The sequence below is a fragment of the Delphinapterus leucas genome, chromosome 5, assembly GCF_059928025.1.
Source record: "Delphinapterus leucas isolate spDelLeu-1000000601 "Yukka" chromosome 5, BTC_Dleu_Yukka2, whole genome shotgun sequence".
NCBI lineage: Eukaryota > Metazoa > Chordata > Mammalia > Artiodactyla > Monodontidae > Delphinapterus > Delphinapterus leucas.
The window spans coordinates 107046844-107070011 of NC_143133.1; the positions used below are offsets into that span (position 1 = coordinate 107046844).

The following is a 23168-nucleotide window of genomic DNA, read 5'->3' on the forward strand; positions in this document are numbered from 1 at the left end:
GTATCCATAGTGCCCAGAATAGTGTCTGACACACAGTGGGTACTCAATAAATGTTAGATGGGGAAAAAAAATTTTATATATATGATAGCTGGTATTTTTATTTATTAAAGAAGAATTTTAGATTAAGAGTGGTGTATTTGGGGGGCACAAAATACAACCAGGAAAATAAAAGTGCAACAAGGGTGACAATGGCAAAGGAATGTGCTTTGATGAAAAGAGCATACAAGCTAATGGCATCATTAGGGTTAGATCATCTTTGTGGTACATTGTTTAATCCTCTTGGCAAATCAAGATAAATGAGTTATATAAAGAGGAGATGTACATGCCTCTCCAGGTGGGCTGCTTACCATGCTTATCCTCAATAGAAACTAATAATTATTTTCAATTCCTGTCTTCTTACAGGCTGGAGACATAATAACAGAGCTGGAATCTGTAGATGATGACTGGATGAGTGGAGAATTGATGGGAAAATCTGGAATATTTCCCAAAACCTACATTCAGTTTTTACAAGTCGGCTAAAGGTGAAGCTTGACTGTGTTCCTTGGCACAAGAACTCACTTGAACTATCACTTTGACTATCAGATATGTTTTTGCACTATTTTTTTAAACTGAAAGAAATATCTATGCTGTACATGGTATATTAGAACTTTCTGAAAGCAGAAAACATCTGATTTTGTAGTTAGCTTTCATTCACAGTAGAAACGTGCGCACGGAAACCCATGAGCACATTTCTACCAAGGAGGACATCAAGCAGGATTAGCAAGGCAGGCAGACCCTTCCCCCGGGAAAGTGTCTGGTGACAGGGCAGCATGAGGACACTTAGAAGCAGAAGTTGCACTTGGACCTCTGTGTTCATCAGCACAAGTAAAGTAACCTGCTTCTTCATTTTCTACTTTAGTTTTAAAAGAGGATATTTGTTATTCTACATGCTGTAACTATCAGGCCATGGTTGGTAACCTAAATTTCATTACTGATATTCAAATTAATTCTAACAGCTTGAGCGCATTATCCTTATTACTGGAGCAAAGCCTTGCTCCAGGAGAGGGTAGTTCATTGACTAGTGGGAGCCTTTGTGAGCACATGGTGAATCAGCTCACAGTCACCACATGCGCCTGTGGTAGCAGGTGTTTCCCCTTTGTCCCAGTGTTTGAAAGGTGTTGAAATTTGATGTATCTTAGTCAAAAGAACCAAAACCATCCTGAAATGCCTTGCTAATACAACTAACCCTTCCGCATACCTACAGTACTTAATTTCTTTCCTCTGTGTATACTTTATGTTAACAGGGTTATTATAAGCACATTTTCTGAATCTGCAATCATTCTTTTGACAATTACTGGTACCCAAAGAAAAATTCATTTTCTTTGAGTTACCCCAGTAATATATAAAACTATGTCTTGTTATAGTGGTACATTATGAATCACATATATCTCAGAATACAGAGCAACTGTTAAGATGGAAAACAATGCCAAACCCCCAGCTCATTCTTCCAAGTATAATCAGAGCGAAAAATAATTTGAGAATCTGAAGGCTGATACTTTCGGGGTTGTTTTCTTTTTTTCTCCAGCTCTTCCCTGCAGTTATTAGAGTAAATAAAAAACCACTTTCCTGCTATCCATTGTTACGCATTCCAGGCTTAAGATAAAAGTGGTTCCTTGCAACACTGAATCAATTACAGTTTATGGGCTAAAGCCAAATAGGTCGAAGACAATCTTCCGAACAGATCGATGGAACAGAATTTCATTGAAAATGTAAAACACTTTCCCAACTATGTTCATAACTTTCTTCTATTTTTGAGAAGAGTTTCATATGCTGGCCCACTTTTTAGCTTTTGGTTTTGTTTCCACTGTCTGAATTCAAAGTTAGGCAGTAAGTGGTGAAACCATCATGTGAACACCACGTGGGGTTCTGTGAGGGAGGAGATATTTACTCTGTCTTTTATTAAAGTTCATTTCCCAGTATATGGTTAAAATTGATTTTGGAATATGGGAGCTGTTTGTTCTACATGTTTTGGGTAAAGAGGACAGTATAAAGAAAACTGGTCAAATTTCACTCAAGTTATTTCATAAGAAATGGATGACTTAAAGCATGTTATCCCAACTAAATTCCTATTTGCAGCAAGCTTGTACAACAGCAGGAAAGTGAGAAGTGGGGGGTAGTGTCTGGGATAGGACATGAGGTATATTTCTTTGCCTGTGTAATTTTAACATCTTATATCAAAGATCATGAAAACCTAGCTTTACTGGAGAAAAATATTCCTTTTAAATTTTGGCCTCTGTCAGTCAGCAGAATGATAAGTGCAATAGTTGTAAATCTACTTGACACTATAATAAACCGAACTGAACTTTTCAAAGTCCTTTTCTCATACATATTAGACTGAGGTTTTTGAGAACAGAGTTGGTATCTTATATCTCCAGCCCTTTGCACCATACAGGCTCAATAGAGGTTTTTTGGTTGGTTGATTGGTTGGCTGGCTGGCTGGACAACTTTCACATAATAGTGATACTATCTTGGATCCAATATGCTCCAATATCTTTCCTCTTTATTGACAAAAATCTTTATTGAAACAAAATTTGCAGTTTTATGTCTTCCACTCCATCATGCTACATTTTTTGCTTGCCATTTATTACCTACTCAACTGACAAGAAGTAAAAATGTAGCATGGTGTAGGTTTTTCATAGGTACTTTTTTTTTTTAATTTATTTATTTTATTTATTTTATTTTTGGCTGCGTTGGGTCTTTGTTGCTGTGCACAAGCTTTCTCTAGTTCCGGCGAGCAGGGGCTACTCTTCGTTGTGGTGCGCGGGCTTCTCATTGCGGTGGCTTCTCTTGTTGCAGAGCACGGGCTCTAGGTGCACATCATAGGTACTTTCTTATTCTGTACATTGACTGAACATGATTTTTATACTCATTGAATTTCATAGTGAAGAAATAGAAATGTATTCTTGTTCCTTTCAGGAATTTTAGTTGAAAACCTAATGTTCATCCAATCCTCCTCAAACTAGAATCTCCAAATCCTTTTTCTTTGGTGGGTTAAAAATAGCGAAGTCATTTAATATGTTATTCTTACCCTTTTGAACACTAAAAGACAGCAGATTTCTTTAAAAGATGCCCTTGCTTATATGGCTGTCATTTGTGCTCATGGAAATCACAGGTTTTTAATACAGTCTGAAATGTTCATAATGAAAGAAAAATCAGTACATTTATCAAAATTTTAGAAATGGCATTTGAAAAAAACAATATATATTTTTCTATAGGGTTTGTTATATATCAGTACTCTTAACAATAATTGTTTATAGTTTTTGTTCAGCTTCTTAAGCTCAGATAAATATACGTAGAGAAATAGTGATGATATAGGCTAATTATAAGGGGATATTTGGTATAATCATTAATGGTTTATTCTTTTTAATTAATGTCAGATGTACATGGACCATATGATTCATAATTCAGTGCCATTCTGAATGCCATTTTAAACGAATGCTTAACAGTGAATTTTTCAGAACTAAATAGGAAATAATTTTCTAACCTACTCCTTTTTATTTCACTGTAGTTACAGAGGGGGGAAATACAAAGCCTAACTCAGAACAACACCACCATCTAGGGGCTTTTCACCTAATTGCAGTCTCATCCTGTTAAACCACAGAAAAGTCTGAGGATCAGAGCTCAACCTGCAGAGGTTAAATGATTTGCCTAAGGTCATAAAGGTATGGCAAAGCCTAAAGCAAAACCTAGCTCTACTGATTCCCGATTCAGTACTTTTTATATTTGTTTTGCTAAAGTGATACATTTCTCTTTAACAGTTAAACAAGTAGAATTGATTTGTTTTATTGTAAAAAGTTGTAACTTCTCAAATATAATAGTTATTATTAGAATGAATTGCAGAGAACAAAGCCTTGAATTTATTCCTTTCAAGAAGAAAAGAAGGGGCTTCCCTGGTGGCGCAGTGGTTAAGAATCTGCCTGCCAATGAAGGGGACATGGGTTCAAGCCCTGGTCTGGGAAGATCCCACATGCCGCAGAGCAACTAAGCCCGTGCACCACAACTACTGAGCCTGCAAGCCTAGAGCCTGTGCTCCACAAGAGAAGCCACTGCAATGAGAAACACACGCACTGCAACAAAGAGTAGCCACCGCTCGCTGCAACTAGAGAAAGCCCATGTGCAGCAACAAAGACCCAACACAGCCAAAAATATATTTTAAAAAAAGACAATTTAAAAAAAGAAGAAGATTCGTGCTTGGCTTCTCAGTTTTATATAGGCAATTCATATTGATGTTACCCAGAAACTCAAACATGGACTGATCCATTAATGGGGATTCCTTTTTTAGTTTAATAGGAAATATCTGAATGCTTGGAACATCAGGTCTTGAGAAGATCTGTGTCTGTAGAGCTGTGTGCTCTTGGCAACAGCAAAGCAATCTTAAGCTGAGGTTTTCATACACATGCAGTACAAAACATTATTTTAGTATTTTGGAGTCTAATAGATCAGCTCAACTACTTACGCCAATAAATTGATATTTCAGATTCTGGGACACATTTTGGATTTTTAAAGGAATCTTAATTGTATGTACACCATGGACTGTTTATTTATCTACAAATACTACAAATAAGGCAACTCAATGAAACTTTTTTCAGGCAAAGTAATGATTCAAATTCATTATTCAGAAAGGAGCATTACCTGCCAGTTACCTGTCCTCTTTTAACAGGAATTGACTGACAATCTCTTAATACAAAAATATTGGCCCACATTTAGTTCTTCTTTACAGTTAAAATAAGAAACAACTACATTTCTCTCTCCAATCATATCCAGGTTTTTAATAGATGATTGATAGAGCTCAGACTCAAAGGATCACTGAGGCCCACCACATTGTTTCTCAGGCCACCATGTGGCCAGCAGCTTCAGAGCAGAGTTGTTGTTAATTCAAAAGAGCCTTAGAGCACGTGGCTAACTCTTCAGTGCAGTACTATGCCTAAGCTTATGCTAGGGAAACAGTGGTGTCTTCTCTTTAGACATATAAAACATCAAAGCTTTTAAAAGATAAATGTGGTGATAAATAAAGTATCCGATTATTCTGTACGTACAGAGCACTCTAGGAAAGATGAATGCGGGGGTGCAGGCAAAGGCCTGCATCTTTGCTGGCCAGAGGGGCCTGGCTGGGCTATAAAAAAGCCTAGTTGTCCACTGCAATGAGGGAATTGGGGGCAAGGTCAGAGAGCAACAGAAAATAGGGCACCAAGACACTGTGCATCTATAAGACTAACTACCAAGTGGGACGACTGCCCCTATGCATGTGTGTCAGGCTATCCCTGCTGGATGGGAATGGATGGTGTCTATATCATATTATATTTGAGAGATACACATTCACAAATAGAGCTGCTAAGCAGACTCCTCACACTGATGTTCCCCACAAAGCCAGGACCCAAATCACTCAAGCTGGTGCTCAGCTACAGAAAGTAAGCTTTCTTTTAGTATTTAGCAATAAGGACTACTACCATCAGGACTGAACTTGCCTCCTCCCACAGACACGCCAAAATTACAACTACTTACAGAGCAACTATCTATGCAGACAACCTAAAGACTAGCAGAAAAGATTTTCCACAACTAGAGACATAAAGAAGGAATCCAACAAGATGGGTATGGGGGTGTAGACTCAGTATAGTCAGGACCCACACCCCGGGTTGATGACCCACAAACAGGAGTAATATCACAATCATAGGCTGGAAGGGAGTGGCACAATATAGTCAAAGTGATGAAAAGAAAACCCCTACAACCAAGCATGCACTACCGAGCAAGGTTCTCATTCACATTTGAAGGAGAGAGAAAGTTTTACAGACAAGCAAAAGCCAAGAGTTCAGCACAACTAAACCAGCTTTACAAGAAATGTTAAAGGGACTTCTCTAAGTAGAAAAGGCCACAACCAGAAAATGAAAATTATGAAGGGAAAAATCTCATCAGTAACGGCAAAACAGTGAAAGTAGTAGATCAACACTTACAAAGCTAGTAGAAAGATTAAAAGACAAAAGTAGAAAAATCATCTATATCCACAATAAGTAGTTAGGGATACACAAAACAAAAATAAGTAAAGTATGACATCAAAAACATTAAATGTGGTGGGGAGTAAAAATGTAGGGTGGTTAGAATGTGTTCAAACATAAGAGATCATAAATTTATGCACACACATACACACGTGGTAACCACAAACGAAAAACCTAAAATAGATACACATACACAAAAGAGAAAGGAATGCAAACATAACAGTAAATACAGTCATCAAATCACAACTGAAGAGAGCAAAACAAGAAGGAACAAAAAAGAACTACAAAAACAACCCCAAAACAATTAACAGAATGGCAGTAGGTACATATCTATCAATAATTACGTTAAATGTAAGTGAACTAAATGTTCCAACCAAGAGACAGAGTGACTGATAAGATTTTTTAAAACTCAAAAAAACAAAACACATATATATGCTGCCTACAAGAGACTCCAGGGACTTCCCTGCTTAGGACTCTGCACTTCCACTGCAGGGGGCACAGGTTTGATCCCTGGTCAGGGGACTAAGATCCTGCATACTGTGTGGCACAGCCAAAAAAACAGACTCACTTCATGTCTAAAGACACACAGACTGAAAGTGAAGGGATGAAAAAAGATTCTGTGCAAATGAAAAGGAAAAGAAAGCTGGAGGAGCAATACTTACATCAGACAAAATAGACTTCAAAACAAAGACTGTAACAAGAGACGAAGGGCAGTATGTAATGATAAAGGGGTCAGTCCAACAAGAAAATATAACAATTGTAAATATATATGCATCCAACATTTAGGAGCACCTAAATACATAAAACAAATATTAACATACAGGGAGAAACTGACAGTAATACAATAATAGTAGGGGACTTTAATACCCCACTTATATCAATGGGAAGATCATCCAGACAGAAAATCAATAAAGGCAACACTGACCTTAAATAACACATAAGACCAGATGGAATTAATAGATATCTACAAAACATTTCATCCAAAAATAGAATTCTCTTCACCTGACATGGAATATTCTCCAGGATAGGCCACAAAACAAGTCTCAATAAATTTAAGAAAACTGAAATAATACCAAGCACCTTTTCTAACCACAAAGGTATGAAACTAGAAATCAACTGCAAGAAAAAAACTGCAAAAAAACACAAACACGTGCAGACTAAACAACATACTACTAAACAACTGAAGAAATCAAAGAGGAAATAAAAAAATATACTACTACAACATACTACTAAACAACTGAAGAAATCAAAGAGGAAATAAAAAAATACCTGGAGACAAATAAAAATGGAAACACAATCCAAGACCTATGGGATGCAGCAAAAGCAGTTCTAAGAGATATTTATAGCAATACAAGCCTACCATGGGAAACAAGAAAAATCTCAAATAAACAACCTAACCTTATACCTGAAGGAACTAGGAAAAGAAGAACAAAAAAACCCAAAAGTTAATGGAAGGAAAGAATTCATCAAGGCAAGAGTGGAAGCAAATGAGAGTTAAAAAAACAATAAAACTAAGTGCTGATTCTTTGAAGAGAACAGAAATACAAAGGATCATAAGATACTACTACATCAATTACATGCCACTAAAATGGACAACCTAGAAGAAATGGATAAATTCCTAGAAACATACAACCTCCCAAGAATGAATCAGGAAGAAATAGAAACTATGAACAGACCAATTACCAGTAATGAAATTGAATCAGTAATTTAAAAAAAAAACTCCCAACAAAACAAGTCCAGGACCAGATGGCTTTACAGGTTAATTCTACCAAACATTTAAAGAAGAGTTAACGCCTAACCTTCTCAAAGTATTCCAAAAAGTTGAAGAGGAAAGAATGGTTCTGAACTCATTCTATGAGGCCAGCACCACCTGGATACCAAAACCAAAGACACACAAAAAAAGAAAATTACAGGCCAATATCATAGATGCAAAAATCCTCAACAAAAGATTAGCAAACCAAATTTAACAACACATTAAAAGGATCATATACCATGATCAAGTGGGATTTATCCCACAAACCAATGTGATACACATTAACAAATTGAAGAAAAATCATGATAATCTCAATAGATGCAGGAAAAGCTTTTAACAAAACTCAACATTCATTTATGATGAACACTATCCACAAAGTGGGTATAGAGGGAATGTACCCCAACATAATATAGGCCATCTATGACAAACTGACAGCCAACATCATACTCAAAGGTGAAAAACTGAAAGCATTTCCTCTAAGATCAGGAACAAGACAAGGAAGCCCACTCTCACCACTTTTATTCAACATAGTATTGAAAATCCCAGCCACAGCAATCAGACCAAAAAAAAAAAAAAAAAAGAAATAAAAATCCAACTTAGAAAGGAAAAAGTAAAACTGTTTGCAGGTGACATGATTCTATATGGAAAATCATAAAGATGCAACCAAAAATGTGTTAGAACTAATAAATTCAGTAAAGCTGCAAGATACAAAATTAATATACAGAAACCTGTTGCATTTCTATACATGAATAATGAACTACCAGAAAGAGAAATTAAGAAAACAATCCCATTTACAATTACATCAAAAGAAATAAATTACCTAGGAATAAATCTAACCAAAGAAGTAAAAGACTTATAAAACTATAAACTATAGTTTATAAACTATAAGACACTGATGAAAGAAAATGACAACACAAACAAATTGAAAGGTACACCATGCTCATGGATTGGAAGAATTCATATTGTTAAAATGACCATACAACCCAAGACAATCTACAGATTCAGTGCAATCCCTATCAAAATACCAAAGGCATTTTTCACAGAGCTAGAACAAATAATTCTAAAATCTGTATAGAAACACAAAAGACCCTGAATAGTCAAAGCAATCTAGAGAAAGGACAAAGCTGGAGGTATCACACTCCCTGGTTTCAAACTAATTACAAAGCTACAGTCATTAAAACAGTATGGTACTGGCACAAAAACAGACAGATCAATGGAACAGAATAGAGAGCCCAGAAATAAACCCACACTTAAATGGGCAATTAGTCTATGACAAAGGAGGCAAGAATATACAATAGGGAAAAGACAGCCTCTTCAATAATAGTGTCAGGAAAACTGGACAGCTACATACAAAAGAATCAAACTGGACTACTTCCTCACATCATATACAAAAATAAATTCAAAATGGATTAAAGACCTAAATATAAGACCTGAAACCACAAAACTCCTCTTAGAAGAAAACATAGGCAGTATGCTCTTTGACACTGGTCTTAGCAATATTTTTTTGGATCTATCTTCTCAGGCAAGGGAAATGAAGGCCAAAATAAACAAATGGGACAACATCAAACTAAAAAGCTTTTGCACAGCAGAGGAAGTCATCAACAAAACAAAAAGCCAGCCTACTGAATGGGAAAGTATATTTGCAAATAATATATTCAATAAGGGGTTAATATCCAAAATATACACAGAACTCATACAACTCAACATTTAAAAAAAAAAAGAAAAAGCCAATTTTTAAATGGGCAGAGGATCTGAATAGACATTTTTCCAAAGAAGACGTACAGATGGCCAACAGACACATGAAAAAATGTTTAACATCACTGTCAGGGAAATGCATATCAAAACCACACTTCACACCTGTCAGAATGGCTATCATCAAAAAAGACAACAAATAACAAGTATCTGGGATATGGAGAAAAAGAAACCCTTATGCATTGCTGGTGGGATTGTCAATTGGTGCAGTGACTATGAAAACAGTATGAAGTTTCCTCAAAAAACTGAAGACAGAACTAGCATACGATCCAGCAATTTCACTTCTGGGTATTTACTAATTTGAAAAGATATGTGCACCAGTGTTCACTGCATTTTTACAATAGGTGAATGGATAAAGATGTGGTATATACATACAATGGAATATTACTTAGACATCAAAAAAATCTTGCTATTTGTGACAACAGGGATGGATTTGGAGGGTATTATGCTAAGTGAAATAAGTCAGACAGAGATAAATATATGATCTCACTTGTAAGTGTAATCTAAGAAACAAACAACAAACAGACTTAGATACAGAGAACTAGTTTTCTGTGGTTGCTGGGGAGTGGGGAGCAGAATAGGTGAAGGGGACTAAGGGGTACAAACCTCCAGTTATAAAGTAAGTAAGCCATGAGGATATAATATACAGCATAAGGAATATGGTCAATATTGTAATAACTTTTGGAATAGTTTAGTAACTTATTGTGGTGATTGTTTCATAATATATGCAAATGTCAAATCACTATGTAATGCTCCTGAAACTAGCATATCAACTATATTTCAATTGTTTTAAAAAAGCATGTGATCAGCCAGACTGAATCAAGATTGTGTTGTTCTGTTTGTACATTTGTACTCATTTGCATTTGGAAGCTGCTGTTGATGGCACCAGGCACAGCAGAATAGTTCAGGACCAGCCATGTCTATATGAATTTTCCTGTTTACATAGCACATGGACAGAAATGACAAGTCAGTAGCAAGTCAGACTGTTAGCTGCAACTGCCACTTGATTCAGGTAGCAGTTTTAGATGAAAAGTAGTGGTTCTCAACTGGGGGAAATTTTGCCCCATGGGGAACATTTGGCAATGTCTGAAAACATTTGTCACAACTTGGGGAAAGGTGCTACTGGCATCTAGTGGGTAGAGGCCAGTGATACTGCGAAATGTCCCAAAATGCACAGGACAGTCCCTCACAACTACGAATTATCCAGCCTAAAATACCAATAGGCCCAAGGTTGAGAACTGATGACCTAGGGGTGAAAGAGTGCCATTAATTGTTCCCCTTCCCTGGGATCTAAGTTGTTTTCTTCCCAGGTGCCATTGTTGTCTTCCCTCCACTGCCACAAAATCTGTACCTATAATTTCATATTTTCTCCAGTTATCCCTACTTTGACCTAGACCTTCTGTCCTGATTATCATCCTGGAGGCAGCCAAGATGAGATGATCCTTTTTTGGGGATTGCCATATTCTGTGACCCAGTAAGGTATGTAGTACAGGAGGTGAGGGTGACAGAGTCAGAAACCTTTTTAAAGCTCAAGAGTGCTAGATATCCGTGGATGGTAGGCAGCTGTGAAATAGCCATCAAATACCCTATGGGCTCATTGCCAGGTGGCCTTTGTAACAAGAAGTGCTGCATTGCTAGATTGCAAGTGGTCCGGAAAACTAAGAACATGACACATATGACATATTAGCTTGAAGGGCTAAAGTTGTGTGGGCAAAGTCAGTTGATCTGACTGGGACAGCAACATTGTAACCTAAAAGTGTGTCAACAGTGCTGAGGCACCATCAGCCACCCTGAAAGGTGACCAAAGGACTGGTGTAGTTAGTCCATCAGTAGTCAGTCCATCAGTAGTCAGTCTATGTGATATGGCCTCAACTACCTCAAGACAAATGGGCTGACTTTTGGCAGGAGTCACAAGTCTGCCATGCATGAGGAAGAGTTCTTTACTGTGTGCACAGCCCATGATGGTGGACATGTAGCCATGTGTGAGGGCAGTCTGGGTGGTACAGGCTTGATCAGCACCTTGATTTTACTAGGTCATATCAGAGAACTGGCCTTTACCACAGGCATCTAAATGAGTGACCCAGATGGTCCAACCAGCAGCCACAATTTGTTCCCACAACATACGGCCTCTAAAAGGGGTGTTTTAATCTGCCTGAATAGTCTTGGAAGTGGCAGGCCCAAGAGTCAGCAAAGGTGACTGTTCATGACCAGATCTACGAGAACACACCCGAGTTCAGCTCACTGAGCAGTGACCAACCACATTCACTTTAGCTCTGCATAGCTGGCGTTGAGGTTGGACAGCCACAGCAGCACAGTGGATACCATTAGCTTTTAACTTAGCTGAGCCACTGGTGATTCAGGTCCAGGTACTTAAGGGTCTCTGTGAAGTGAGGGTCCCTTTGAGGCAGCAGCTATGCTTCAGGTAATGGGGTGGGAGACAGTTTTCCAAGAGTTTCTGAGGCTGGCGCATTCCAGAAAACACTATTTTTACTTGACCAGGAAGGTCTCCAATACCCAAAGCATCCAACAAGGAGTCAGGCCTCCTTTCAGTCAATCTCACGTTTAGCAATGGAAGTGTAATAGTACACTGGACTGGCCCAGAGGACCTCACACATACATAAATACTCATAAAATATTTTATAAATAAAATAACTTTTTCTTCATTGTGAGTTTTGCTGAAACCCTATCCATGGGATTTGAATGCTTTATTTCCTTATTTACAGCATGTGCCAGTAAGCTTTTTCTGTAAACGGCCAAGAGGCAAAATTGAGGATATTACGTAAGCATAAAGAGAGGAAACAAATCTCTATAAAATTTCTATTAATGAAGTCAAACTATGATGATTATTAAGTAAATTTTTTTCTATAATACAGACCTTTCTTTTGGGGAGGAGTATAACATTTCACCTAATTAGGGTTCAAAGTTAGTGATCCTCCATCATTAAATCAATTCACCTGGCAGCTTGGAGTCTAGGTTTTCAACTATTTCTTCACAATTTGAACACTTGATGGTTGTCCCTTTTAATTTATTTGAAGTGCTATTTTTTTAAAGATTCATCTGTACATGCAAGAAAAAACTGATTCACCTGTTAATGCTTATGTGTAGTGAGATTTTATGTATTACATCTTTGAGGATATTTTCTTACACAGGTCATAGATGTGGCACTCAAAACGTGGAGTTAAGTCACTGCGATTTGCAGTGTAGTGCAAAGTGATGAGGGTACCACATATGGTCTGTCACAACTACTCAACTCTGCCACTGTAGTGCAAAAAGCAGCAACTGACAACACATGAAGATGAATGAATGTGGCTGTCTTCCAATAAAACTTTACTTGTGGATACTGGAATGTGAATTTCATATAATCTTCACATGTAGTGAAATATTTTAACTTTTTTCAGCCATATAAAAATTGAAAGGCCATTCTTAGTTTTGCAAGCCATTCAAAAACAGAAACTGGCCAAATTTATTCCATGAGCAATAACTGGCCAACGTGTCTTCCAGAGATACATCCCAAGGAGTTTATCACCATGGATGGTTAGGGACTACAACAGCTGCCAGAAGATTATAGGCAAAGGTCCTGTTAAAAACAAGTCAAGAGGGACTTCCCTGGTGGCGCAGTGGTTGACAGTCCACCTCCCAACGCAGGGGACGTGGGCTCGATCCCTGGTCGGGAAGATCCTACATGCCACAGAGCAACTAAGCCCGTGAGCCACAACTACTGAGCCTGCACTCTAGAGCCCGTGAACCACAAGTACTGAAGTCCAAGCGCCTAGAGCCCGTGCTCCGCAACAAGAGAAGCCACCGCAATAAGAAGCCCGTGCACTGCAACAAAGAACAGCCCCCCCTGGCCGCAATTAGAGAAAGCCTGCACGCAGCAATGAAGACCCAACTCAGCCAAAAATAATTTAAAAAAAAAAAAAAAAAAACAAATGCCAAAAACTGTAATTTAGGAAAATTTTACCCCCCCAAAATAGTTTTTTTTGAAACTATACAATAAAGAGTGTACACACATTCCTTGGTTTGACTACGCTTTGCATCAAGCAGTTCTACTGGTGTCATTTTTCCAACAGCATTTGCTCATTTCCCGTCTGGGTCACATTTTGGCAATTCTTGCAATATTTCAAACCCTCTGCCAGCAAAAAGATGATTCACTGAAGATTCATATGATGGTTAGCATTTTTTAGCAATAAAGTGTTTTTAAATTAAGTTATATACATTTTAAGACAATGCTATTGCACACTTAATGGACCACAGTATAGGGTAAACACAACTCTTATATGCACTGGGAAACCAAAAAAATTCCCAAAACTCACTCTGCTGTGATAGTCACTTTATTGAGGTGGTCTGGAACCAAACCCACAGTATCTCCAAGGTTATGCCTGTACTGCATACCTGAGACTATTCAATCAGACTACTACCAAAACCCATTTTATAAAATTACTCGATTTTAAAGAAACAAAAAATTCTTTGGGCTTTTAGCCAAAACCAGAAAGTGACTTGTAAGGGAAGGAAAATTAATTATCCTCAGACTTCCATTAGGAATTCTTTATTGCCAGAAGGAAATAGGAGGGGTATACTTAAGGTGCTCAAAGAGCGAACTGAGGATTTTAGATCCAATAAAAGTGACTTTCAGATATAAAGCAAATAACCAACTGTATTCAACATACAAGAACTCAGAAAATGAACTTCCTGAGCAATCAACCAGAGAACAAGCTTCAACCAAAAAAACTAGAGCACAGAACTTAAGGACTGCAAGTGGGCATTAAGAACATATACTTGTAGCACTGAGACTACACAAGGGCTGAGAAGGAGAATGTAAGTTCTGGCCATGTGCTCAAGCAGTGTTAACACAATACTGTAAAAATGTAGTGGGCCATATGCCAAAAAGTTTTAAAACTGTTCTCAGTAATTATATTGGTGATGGTGTTATTTTGAGACTTACGCGTGCAATGTGGGATAATGATGGGACATTCTATCAGTCAACTTGTCACTGAGAACTTCTTTGCATTTTCCAGCTTTAAGAGGCCACTCACTTCCCTTGGCCCCTGGCCCTTTCTCCATCCTCAAAGCCAGCAACATCGGGCTGTCTTCACATCGCATTATCCCAACCTCCTCTTCGGCCTCACACTTCCACATTTAAGAACTTGTATAATTACATTAGGCTCACCCTAATAATCTAGGATACTCCCCCTAGTATCTCTTCTCCCCACATGAGCACTCTCAAATGCTGCTGAAATGTACACATTAAAGAAGCAAAAGCCAATTTCAAATCAAGTGTTAGTTTTGCTACCTATTTCAGTCATACCTTAACATAAAGGTCTTCAATAACATTTTCAAAAGACTCAAAATTTGTATCCCTGGTTATAGAAATTTTCCTGTGAAAGACCAAGATAAATTGTTCTGGGTGGAAAGAGTCAAGTAGAGAAAAGCCACCAGTTAATATCTATGTATTAAGTATGTAAGATATTAAATGGAAAACTTAAGAATTACCTTTTATAGTATTTTTTATTAGATGGATGTTAAAACTCCAAGTTGGCCTATAAGAAAGTAACTTGATTATATCAATCATCAAACAAGCCAAACCATTTTTAAAAAAGGAAACATTCTTTTTGGAAGCATTTTCAAATGAACCCTTCTAAAAGAGAACCATGCCAAGCCCTATTCAGAGATGTAGCAGATGGGAGCTTGACTCAGCATCATCTGACTAAATGATGTCCCCCATCAAGAAAACCACCACTTATGTAACTCAATTCCTGGTCCCCACCCTCAACAGCCACGCTACTGACCCAATTTCTTTCTACCCTGAAAAGGAAGCCCCTGTCATCAATGAGCTGGACCAAAAAATAAAAGAAAAAACCTCTCCACATGGAATTTTTCTAGTAGCCACAAGTGAAACTGTAGGAAAAAAAATAACAGGGAAAACAAGGACTGAAGGACAGGGTTTTTAATAAAATGAACCGATCAGCAGGGTCTGACTTAAGAGGTAAAAAAGCAAGCACTGTGGCCATCTAAGTGAAGAGTGTTCCAAGCACAGGAAAAACAAGTGCCAGAGCCCTACAGTAAGAATGTTCCTAGCTTGTCCAGGACAGTCTGGCTAGAAGAGTAAGGGAAGTGGTAGTAAGAGACAAGTCAGAGGCAAGATCACAGGAGACCTTTTGGGTGAACTGACCATCTAAAATAAACTTCCACAAAGTGTGTGGGCAGGGGGACAGACAGGGACACGATGACACAGGGAGACCAGGCAAGCAATAAAAATCCAGGTTGGTAATAACTTGCTCCAAAGTGATAGCAACAGAGGTAGTAAGAATTGGTTCGTTTTCAGATATATTTTGAATGAACTGTGAATGGTCAAGGATGACCACAGAGGACTCTGGTCTAAAACAGAAGGGTGGGTAAAATTGTTGAGCTCAGGAACACCATTTCAAACATGTTAAATGCCTCACTGACATCCAATGAAGATATCAAGTAGGGAGTTGGATAGGCAAACCTGGAGTTCAAAGAAAGGTACAGATTAGAAGTAAAAATCTGACAGTTTATTTAAAACCAAGAGATTGAGTAAAAATACCTAGAAAGAGTATTGGCAAACGTCCAGGGACTAAGCCCTAAGGCTCTCCAACACTAAGGCCTGAAACAAACTAGCAAAGGAGAGTAGCCAGCAACATGGGAGGAAAAACCGAGGTGCAATTCCAGAAGACAGTTAGGAAACACAGGGAAAATCGACTGTCAAATGTCACTAATAGAGACCAAGTAAAATGAAGGCCAAGAATGAACCACTGGACTTAGCAATGACATCTGGTAATCTTGACGGCAACAGTTTCCTTAGACTGGTTGCAGCAGATTCAAGAAAAGTAAAATTAAATACAAGAAATATGGTTAACTCTTTTGAACTTTGCTATAAGGGATTTGAATAGGGGGATATCTGGAAGGGCAGAGGATTTCTGTATGCTGATAGAACTTGTAGAAGGAATATTGATAAAGGTGACAATTGGTGGAGCCAAGAACTTGACTAGGCAAGAGAAGGTGGAATCTGATGCTTGTCCTTGCATAATTCACCCAGTTACAAGAGGGAAGGCAGAAAAAGTGAGAAAAACAAGCACAGATGGCAGGGTAGAAAAAACAGGCATTGATGAGGTTCTCTTGTCATCCGTTCTCAAGAAGCAAGGTCATCAGCTGAACTGAGAATGAGAAAGTTGGAGGTTTGGGAAGAGAGGTATAGAACAGAATGGGTGACCGACTAGGAGGAAATACTGGATAGTGGGCAGCATTAAATGCCCACTTAATAGGAGACCAATAACCAATTTCTCTATCTCTCTACCCAACTTCAGCTTGACCATTAGGGATACAGTGGGGCATTTACTGCTAAAGAGAGCATTTAGATTTTTAAACCCCCCCCCCCAAAAAACCCCAAAAACCCAAATGCCAATGAGCTCTTCTGTTTCTACTATGCTATCAGTCTAGCACAGTGGTTCACAAAGCATGGTCCCTGACCACCAGCATCACCTGAAAATTTGTTAAAAATGCAAAATTTCAGAGCTCACCCTAAAACTACTAAATCAGAAACTCCAGGGGCAGGGCCCTGCAATGTTTTAACAAACCTTCTAGATGATGTGAGAACCACCTTAAAAACTTAACTCAGGGCTTCCCTGGTGGCGCAGTGGTTAAGAATCTGCCTGCCAATGCAGGGGACACAGGTTCAAGCTCTGGTCCGGGAAGATCCCACATGCCGTGGAGCAACTAAGCCCATGCACCACAACTACTGAAGCCCGCGCCCTAGAGTCCATGCTCCACAACAAGAGAAGCCACTGCAATGAGAAACCCATGCACTGCAACGAAGAGTAGCCCCCGCTCGCTGCAACCACAGAAAAGCCCATGCACAGCAATGAAGACCCAACGCAGCCAAAAAAAAAAAAAAAAAAAAACACTTAACCCATGTAAGGAAGTGTTTCCTTTTATTCACCATCTCTAACACATCCAAACCATTCCAGCTGAAAACAGATCACTACCCTTGCTCAGCTACTTAGTAACTAAGAGCAGTGAATAAAATCCACACAAAAGGTCAGAAAAATTCACCACATTACTATCAAATCAGAACACCTGACTATTGTCAGATTATTTAAAAAGAGTGATCAGAAATTAAATATCACAAATGAGGTCTTTTATTTGTCACCATTAAAAGTCTGATTTTTAAACAGATTCCTGGACTGGTGGCTCATATCCATCAGCTCGTTCAACTTTAGCACCTGTCTCGTCCCCAGTAGCTTTTCCAGAACTACTACCTTCACCATGTAGCTCCATGAGTTTTCCCACTAAAAGGAAGAAGAAATTTTGTTAGTTATAGTGTACCGTATCTTGAAACAGTTATCTTCAATACTATGTAGGCAAGACAAAAGTGCCATCATCTGGCCTCAAAACAACAACATAAAACCACCAATGTATTTGTCCACACAATTTTTTCTTTCAGGGATCCTGTGGTTTCTCACTTACATTCAAACTTGGGCTTCTTCAGCATTTTTACTTTTCTAACAAAGACATCATGGAGTGGATAAATAGATTGGCAGGCCTTTTCTATGTCTTTTCCAATGCTGTCTGGAATCCTGCAAACCAGTAGTGATAAATTAGAATAAACCTACACTTCATTTAATCCACAGTAATCCTCATTCTGTTATTGCCCTTTCATAGGTAAAGGTTAAATGATCTGAATTATACAGCTAGTTAATAGCAAAATTAGCACTTGAGCCTTCTGAGTCCAAGCCTTATGCCTTTTTCATACACCCCTCTTAGCCAACTGCATGGGAACATCAGAAAAATGTTAACAGTTTTATCATCAGACATCATCTGGGACCGAAACATTTTATCATCACTTATTCCCATACGTTACTGATTGTGAAGGGTTTATCTATTCAATGCCTTTTCTAAGGCAAAGGCAAGTCCTGGGCTTCAAGTCTCACTGCCAGGAGAGAGCTTCATCCAAAAAAAGGATAAATAAACCAACAAATAACATTTACTGAACACTTAATATGCTTTCATTTCAAGAGATGCAGATAGACGGTTTCACAGATAGAATTTAAACATAGGTCTGACCCCACTTTGTCTCATCTGAGGGTTGTGTTGTGAGGGAAAATACTTACAATTTATTGACCACCTCTTTCAAGTCATTTGTCTGCACCTCTCGGGTCATGATTTCCATCATCTTCTTGCGGATCTGGCGGACCTGCTGGTGCTGGGCATAAGAGGTCTTCCGAATCTGATTGTTGCGTTTTTTAGTAAAACCCACACAGAAGAGACGAAGCAAATAACCATCGGTAGTCTTGACATCAACGTGAGCTTCAATCATGGTCTAGTGAAAAAAAGATGCGCCAGGTTTTAATGTTATCTATTTTTACCTCTCAAATCTAATTTAAAGAAAAGTGGGGCTTCCCTAGTGGCGCAGTGGTTAAGAATCCGCCTGCCAATTCAGGGGACACAGGTTCAAGCCCTGGTCTGGGAAGATCCCACGTGCCGCGGAGCAACTAAGCCCGTGCACCACAACTACTGAGCCTGCGCTCTAGAGCCTGCGAGGCACAACTGAGGCCACATTCTAGAGCCCACATGCCACAACTACTGGAGCCTGCGCACCTAGAGCCCGTGTTCCACAAGAGAAGCCACCGCAATGAGAAGCCCGCGCACCACACCTAAGAGTAGCCCCCTCTCACCGCAACTAGAGAAAGCCCGCATGCAGCAATGAAGACCCAACACAGTCAAAAATAATAAACTTTTAAAAAAAAATTTTTTAAGTGGAGGCCAAGTACTCATTACACAATATTAAGTATAATATAAATGACTAATTTACAGAGTTAACCTCCTTGAAGTGAACTTACCAACAATTACCCCTAATTCTTACTATCCTCCATATCTAATTAAATAAGTATGGAGTCCTCTCAGCTGTCTTCACCCCTCCCCTCTAGGTAACTTCTCTATCTCATTATCACTATCTCCCCACAGCAACACCCCCTTTCACATATACATGCCTTTTATAGACACATGCCAGCCTTTAACAACCTACTCCTCCCCCAATCAATTCTTTAACTCGGCAAGGAAGAGAAAAATAGGTTTGAAGGGACTCTACAATACCAACATCTAAACCTATTCCATTTAAAAAAATGTGTTCTGAATAGTTGAAATTTTGTAATAACACTAAATACATACATTTTAAAATGTCCTTTATGTTCCAAACTAAAGCCACACTGAAGATTAAATATTCAATTTCACAACTATAATTTTTAAAAATCCATCATTAGTCTTACTACTGCCTAAATTCAAAAAACAAAAACTAGGGCTTCCCTGGTGGCGCAGTGGTTGAGAGTCCACCTGCCAATGCAGGGGACACGGGTTCGTGCCCCAGTCCGGGAAGATCCCACATGTCACGGAGCGGCTGGGCCTGTGAGCCATGGCCGCTGAGCCTGCGCGTCCGGAGCCTGTGCTCCGCAACGGGAGAGGCCACAACAGTGAGGCCCGCGTACCACAGAAAAAAAAAAAAAAAAAAAAATTAGGTACCAACAAAAACTGAATTGCCTTCTTTGCATTTTGTTAACTTTATCTTAGTCTAAAAAATGAATACAATACAAACATAGTGAAAGGACCTTAAAATATTTCCAGAAATGCAACTATAAAACCTTAGGAGAGTATCAGAAATAAATGTAACGGAATAATCATATCATACGAAACCGAAACATTTTGTCGTCATTCATCCCCACACAAAAAACATTCCCAAACGTGACGGTTAGCCAGACACATCTGAACCATCATTTCCTGTAGTTAAACCAGTGGGTACTAAATGCTGTGTCAAGCTCTGTACTAAGCATGTTTACATGGATCTTTTATTTCATCCTCATAATTCCATGAGCTAATATTCTTTTTTTTTTTTTGGCTGAGCTGTGTCTTCATTGCTGCACGCGGGCTTTCTCTAGTTGTGGTGAGCGAGGGCTACTCTTCGTTGTGGTGCGCGGGCTTCTCACTGAGGTGGCTTCTCTTGTTGCAGAGCACGCGGGCTTCAGTAGTTGTGGCTCAAGGGCTCTAGAGCGCAGGCTCAGTAGTTGTGGCACACGGGCTTAGTTGCTCCACGGCATGTGGAATCTTCCCGGTCCAGGGCTCGAACCCGGTCCCCTATATTGGCAGGTGGATTCTTAACTACTGCTCCACCGGGAAGCCCCATGAGCTAATATTCTTACCTACATTTTACAGATAAAGAAACCAAGGCTTAACAAGCTTTAAGTTACTTTCCAAAGAGCACATAACTGGGAAAAAGAGCCAAAATTTCAGTCTCACACCAGAGGCTCTGCCAGTCCTATTATAGCACAATAGATAATCAAAACTAGCCCAATCCATCCTTTCACTATAAAATTCACTAGATTCTGATGTCCAAAGGTATTCTGAAGACAGGCAAAGCTAAAACTGCAAACCTGCACCTAAATGTTCTTCAACCAGCCACTAATCCATGCAGCAAAAAAACCCTGATAATCCAATATTAAATCTTGAACTCAATTTAAACAAATAACTAAATTTAATTTAAACAGCCTCACTGCTGTTGCTCAAGTTCAACAGTGCCAATCCAAGACCGCACACTTAATAACATCAAGGACTTAAAATGAAATCTAAACCTCAAATGCACAACACGCTCCTTTCCTGACATTAAATCATGACATCTTTGGTCATGCACGGCACAGCACCACGCACTTTAGAGAACTTTTATTCTCACCTGCCATTTTTTGACCATGGAGCACATTTTGTCACGAGTAAGATCCATGCCATGGAAATTAGTCAGGCAGTTTTTGCCCTGAACATCCTCAGTAATAAGCTTGAATTTTCTAAATGCAACTTCATCATTCTGCAGATCAGCAAGGCTCACTTCAAACACACGACCCTTGAGGCCATCAGATGCGATTTCTATAAAACAAGAATCAATTGTTAACGTTAGGAACCACATAAGCAAAATCAAGTTAATATTCAAGCATTAAGTTTAGAAACCTAATGATAAATTATAAAGACCTTAACTTCTGTCAACTAAATCCATATGGACACCAACGACTTACTGACAGGGCTCATTAGAACCTCAAAACTACCCATGCACATTTCACTGGTAATTCTAAAAGTGCCATCCTGCTTCTACAAGTGCTGCGCTAAAAACAAGCCCCAAAGGGCCCAAAGCTGCAACCAAGAGCTGACAATTCCTTAATGTATCCCACCACACAACGAAAAGTAGACCAAGATACATACATGTCTCAGTTTAAGAAAAATACAAACTAAGAATAATATACTCACTGGTTCCTTGAGTTCTCGTGACTAGTGTTTTCCCAATATTTCTTATATTGAACATAGCTGGTGCTTTCACATCATACCAATCTTTCTTAGAAAATGGGTCAACCCTGGATTTAAAAAACATGCTTAAATTTTATCACAGATCACGTAATTTTTTTTTTAACTTCCCTCATTCCAATTACTCTAAAAGGCTAACTGACATGCAGGCACTGGTGTAAACTATTCCTCTCAGGTGAGGGGCGCATATGTAAAATCTAGTACTTCCCACCATGTCTATTTCACTGTGCAGGCCTGACACTTTGGTAAAGTATGCCACAAACATATACACTCCCACCCCACCCACCCACCCATCGGTGCTTCCACGACACCGGCAACACTGCCTCCAAACAACATGCACGTCTCTTCAACTTTACTGGTACGTTAAGACACATACTGGTAACCCGGGCTCCTTACGGCCTCAAGCTATCAGGAGCGCCCAGGTCCCACCCGGCCCAAGCAGGGGAAGGACGCGAGGTCCCGGGTGGACAAAAAAAAGTGCCTTTCACAACTCCAGCTCTTGGAAGGGCATTACCCGAGGAACTTACAAGGCCCGTGAGCTCACAAAACGGAACACGCCAGTCCCTAGTCACGGCAGCAATCCGTCTCAAAAGGGGCGCGCATAAGGCCCACAAGGCCAGGGGGAAGCAACAGGTCCGCAGCAGAGCAGCACCCGGATCCGCTAGGCCGCGGTTCGGAATTTACCAACCCGGCACGGCCCGCTCAATCCAACTAGCATCCTCGTCATCCGGCCCACACCACGACTGAGAAACCGCCCGCCGACTCCAGTAGGACCCTCAAAAGCGGGGGGCCACGATAGTTACCACTTACACTTTCTTCTTGGCTCCCTTTTTACCGCCTTTCGTAAGGCGCTTGTTCTTTCCGACCGCCATGGTGCTGCTCCGAGAGCCAAAAGGACGGAAATTATACTCACGCGAGATCTTAGGGGTACGGGGGCGGGACGCGCTGTCTACATGACCTTCGATCTTACGTTCTTCCGGCCTCAAGAATATCGCGACAACAGAGAGAGGCACGCGTCTGACCGTGGCTGTGACAGCGCCCTCCAGTGGGGGGAGTCTGCACAGCACGCCGCGGGCCGCTAGCTGGGGGGCTGCGCTCGGAGGCAGTGGCACTGGCAACCTGAGGTGCGGACTCCTTGGTTACCTGGGGTTCCCGTGGCTCTGACACCCGGAAGTAGGTTTCCGTGGGAGGACGCCCACTCAGCATCATTCAAAGCTGAACTCACCTTCAAGCCTGTTTCTTCTCCGACAGCGTGATTAGAGATCAGACAGCAGATCTAGGTT

At 39.7% G+C, this 23168-nt stretch overlaps 2 protein-coding genes and 2 non-coding genes across 17 annotated transcripts in view; 1 reads left to right on the forward strand and 3 right to left on the reverse strand.

The window, feature by feature from the left end:
• Nucleotides 1-8372, forward strand: part of SH3D19 (SH3 domain containing 19) — a 183486-nt gene extending 175114 nt beyond the window's left edge. For 3 of the 14 annotated variants that reach the window (XR_016393377.1, XR_016393381.1, XR_016393385.1), the window contains one exon: nt 403-472. Coding sequence is in view for 4 of the 14 variants with exons in the window: in XM_089912386.1 (XP_089768512.1) it covers nt 403-519 (117 nt within the window). In the remaining 10 variants the exon portion in view is untranslated. Of the gene's footprint in view, nt 1-402 lie in introns of all 14 variants that reach the window. The other 11 variants (XR_016393383.1, XR_016393384.1, XR_016393382.1 and 8 more) reach the window with 7 other exon arrangements.
• A 9094-nt stretch (nt 8373-17466) lies between these two features.
• Nucleotides 17467-22806, reverse strand: RPS3A (ribosomal protein S3A). The gene is made up of 6 exons (XM_022599689.2): nt 22696-22806; nt 21832-21935; nt 21269-21456; nt 18663-18871; nt 18019-18128; nt 17467-17840 (listed from the first exon to the last, which is right to left on the reverse strand). Exons 1-6 carry the CDS (start codon nt 22755-22757, stop codon nt 17719-17721), a joined length of 795 nt encoding a protein of 264 aa, XP_022455397.1. The 5' UTR covers nt 22758-22806; the 3' UTR covers nt 17467-17718.
• On the reverse strand, nt 18329-18400 carry LOC115803993 (small nucleolar RNA SNORD73). The gene has a single exon (XR_004024799.1). It is a non-coding gene; the product is annotated as a small nucleolar RNA SNORD73 (small nucleolar RNA).
• On the reverse strand, nt 20195-20262 carry LOC115803994 (small nucleolar RNA SNORD73). The gene has a single exon (XR_004024800.1). It is a non-coding gene; the product is annotated as a small nucleolar RNA SNORD73 (small nucleolar RNA).
• Nucleotides 22807-23168: the final 362 nt, after the last annotated feature.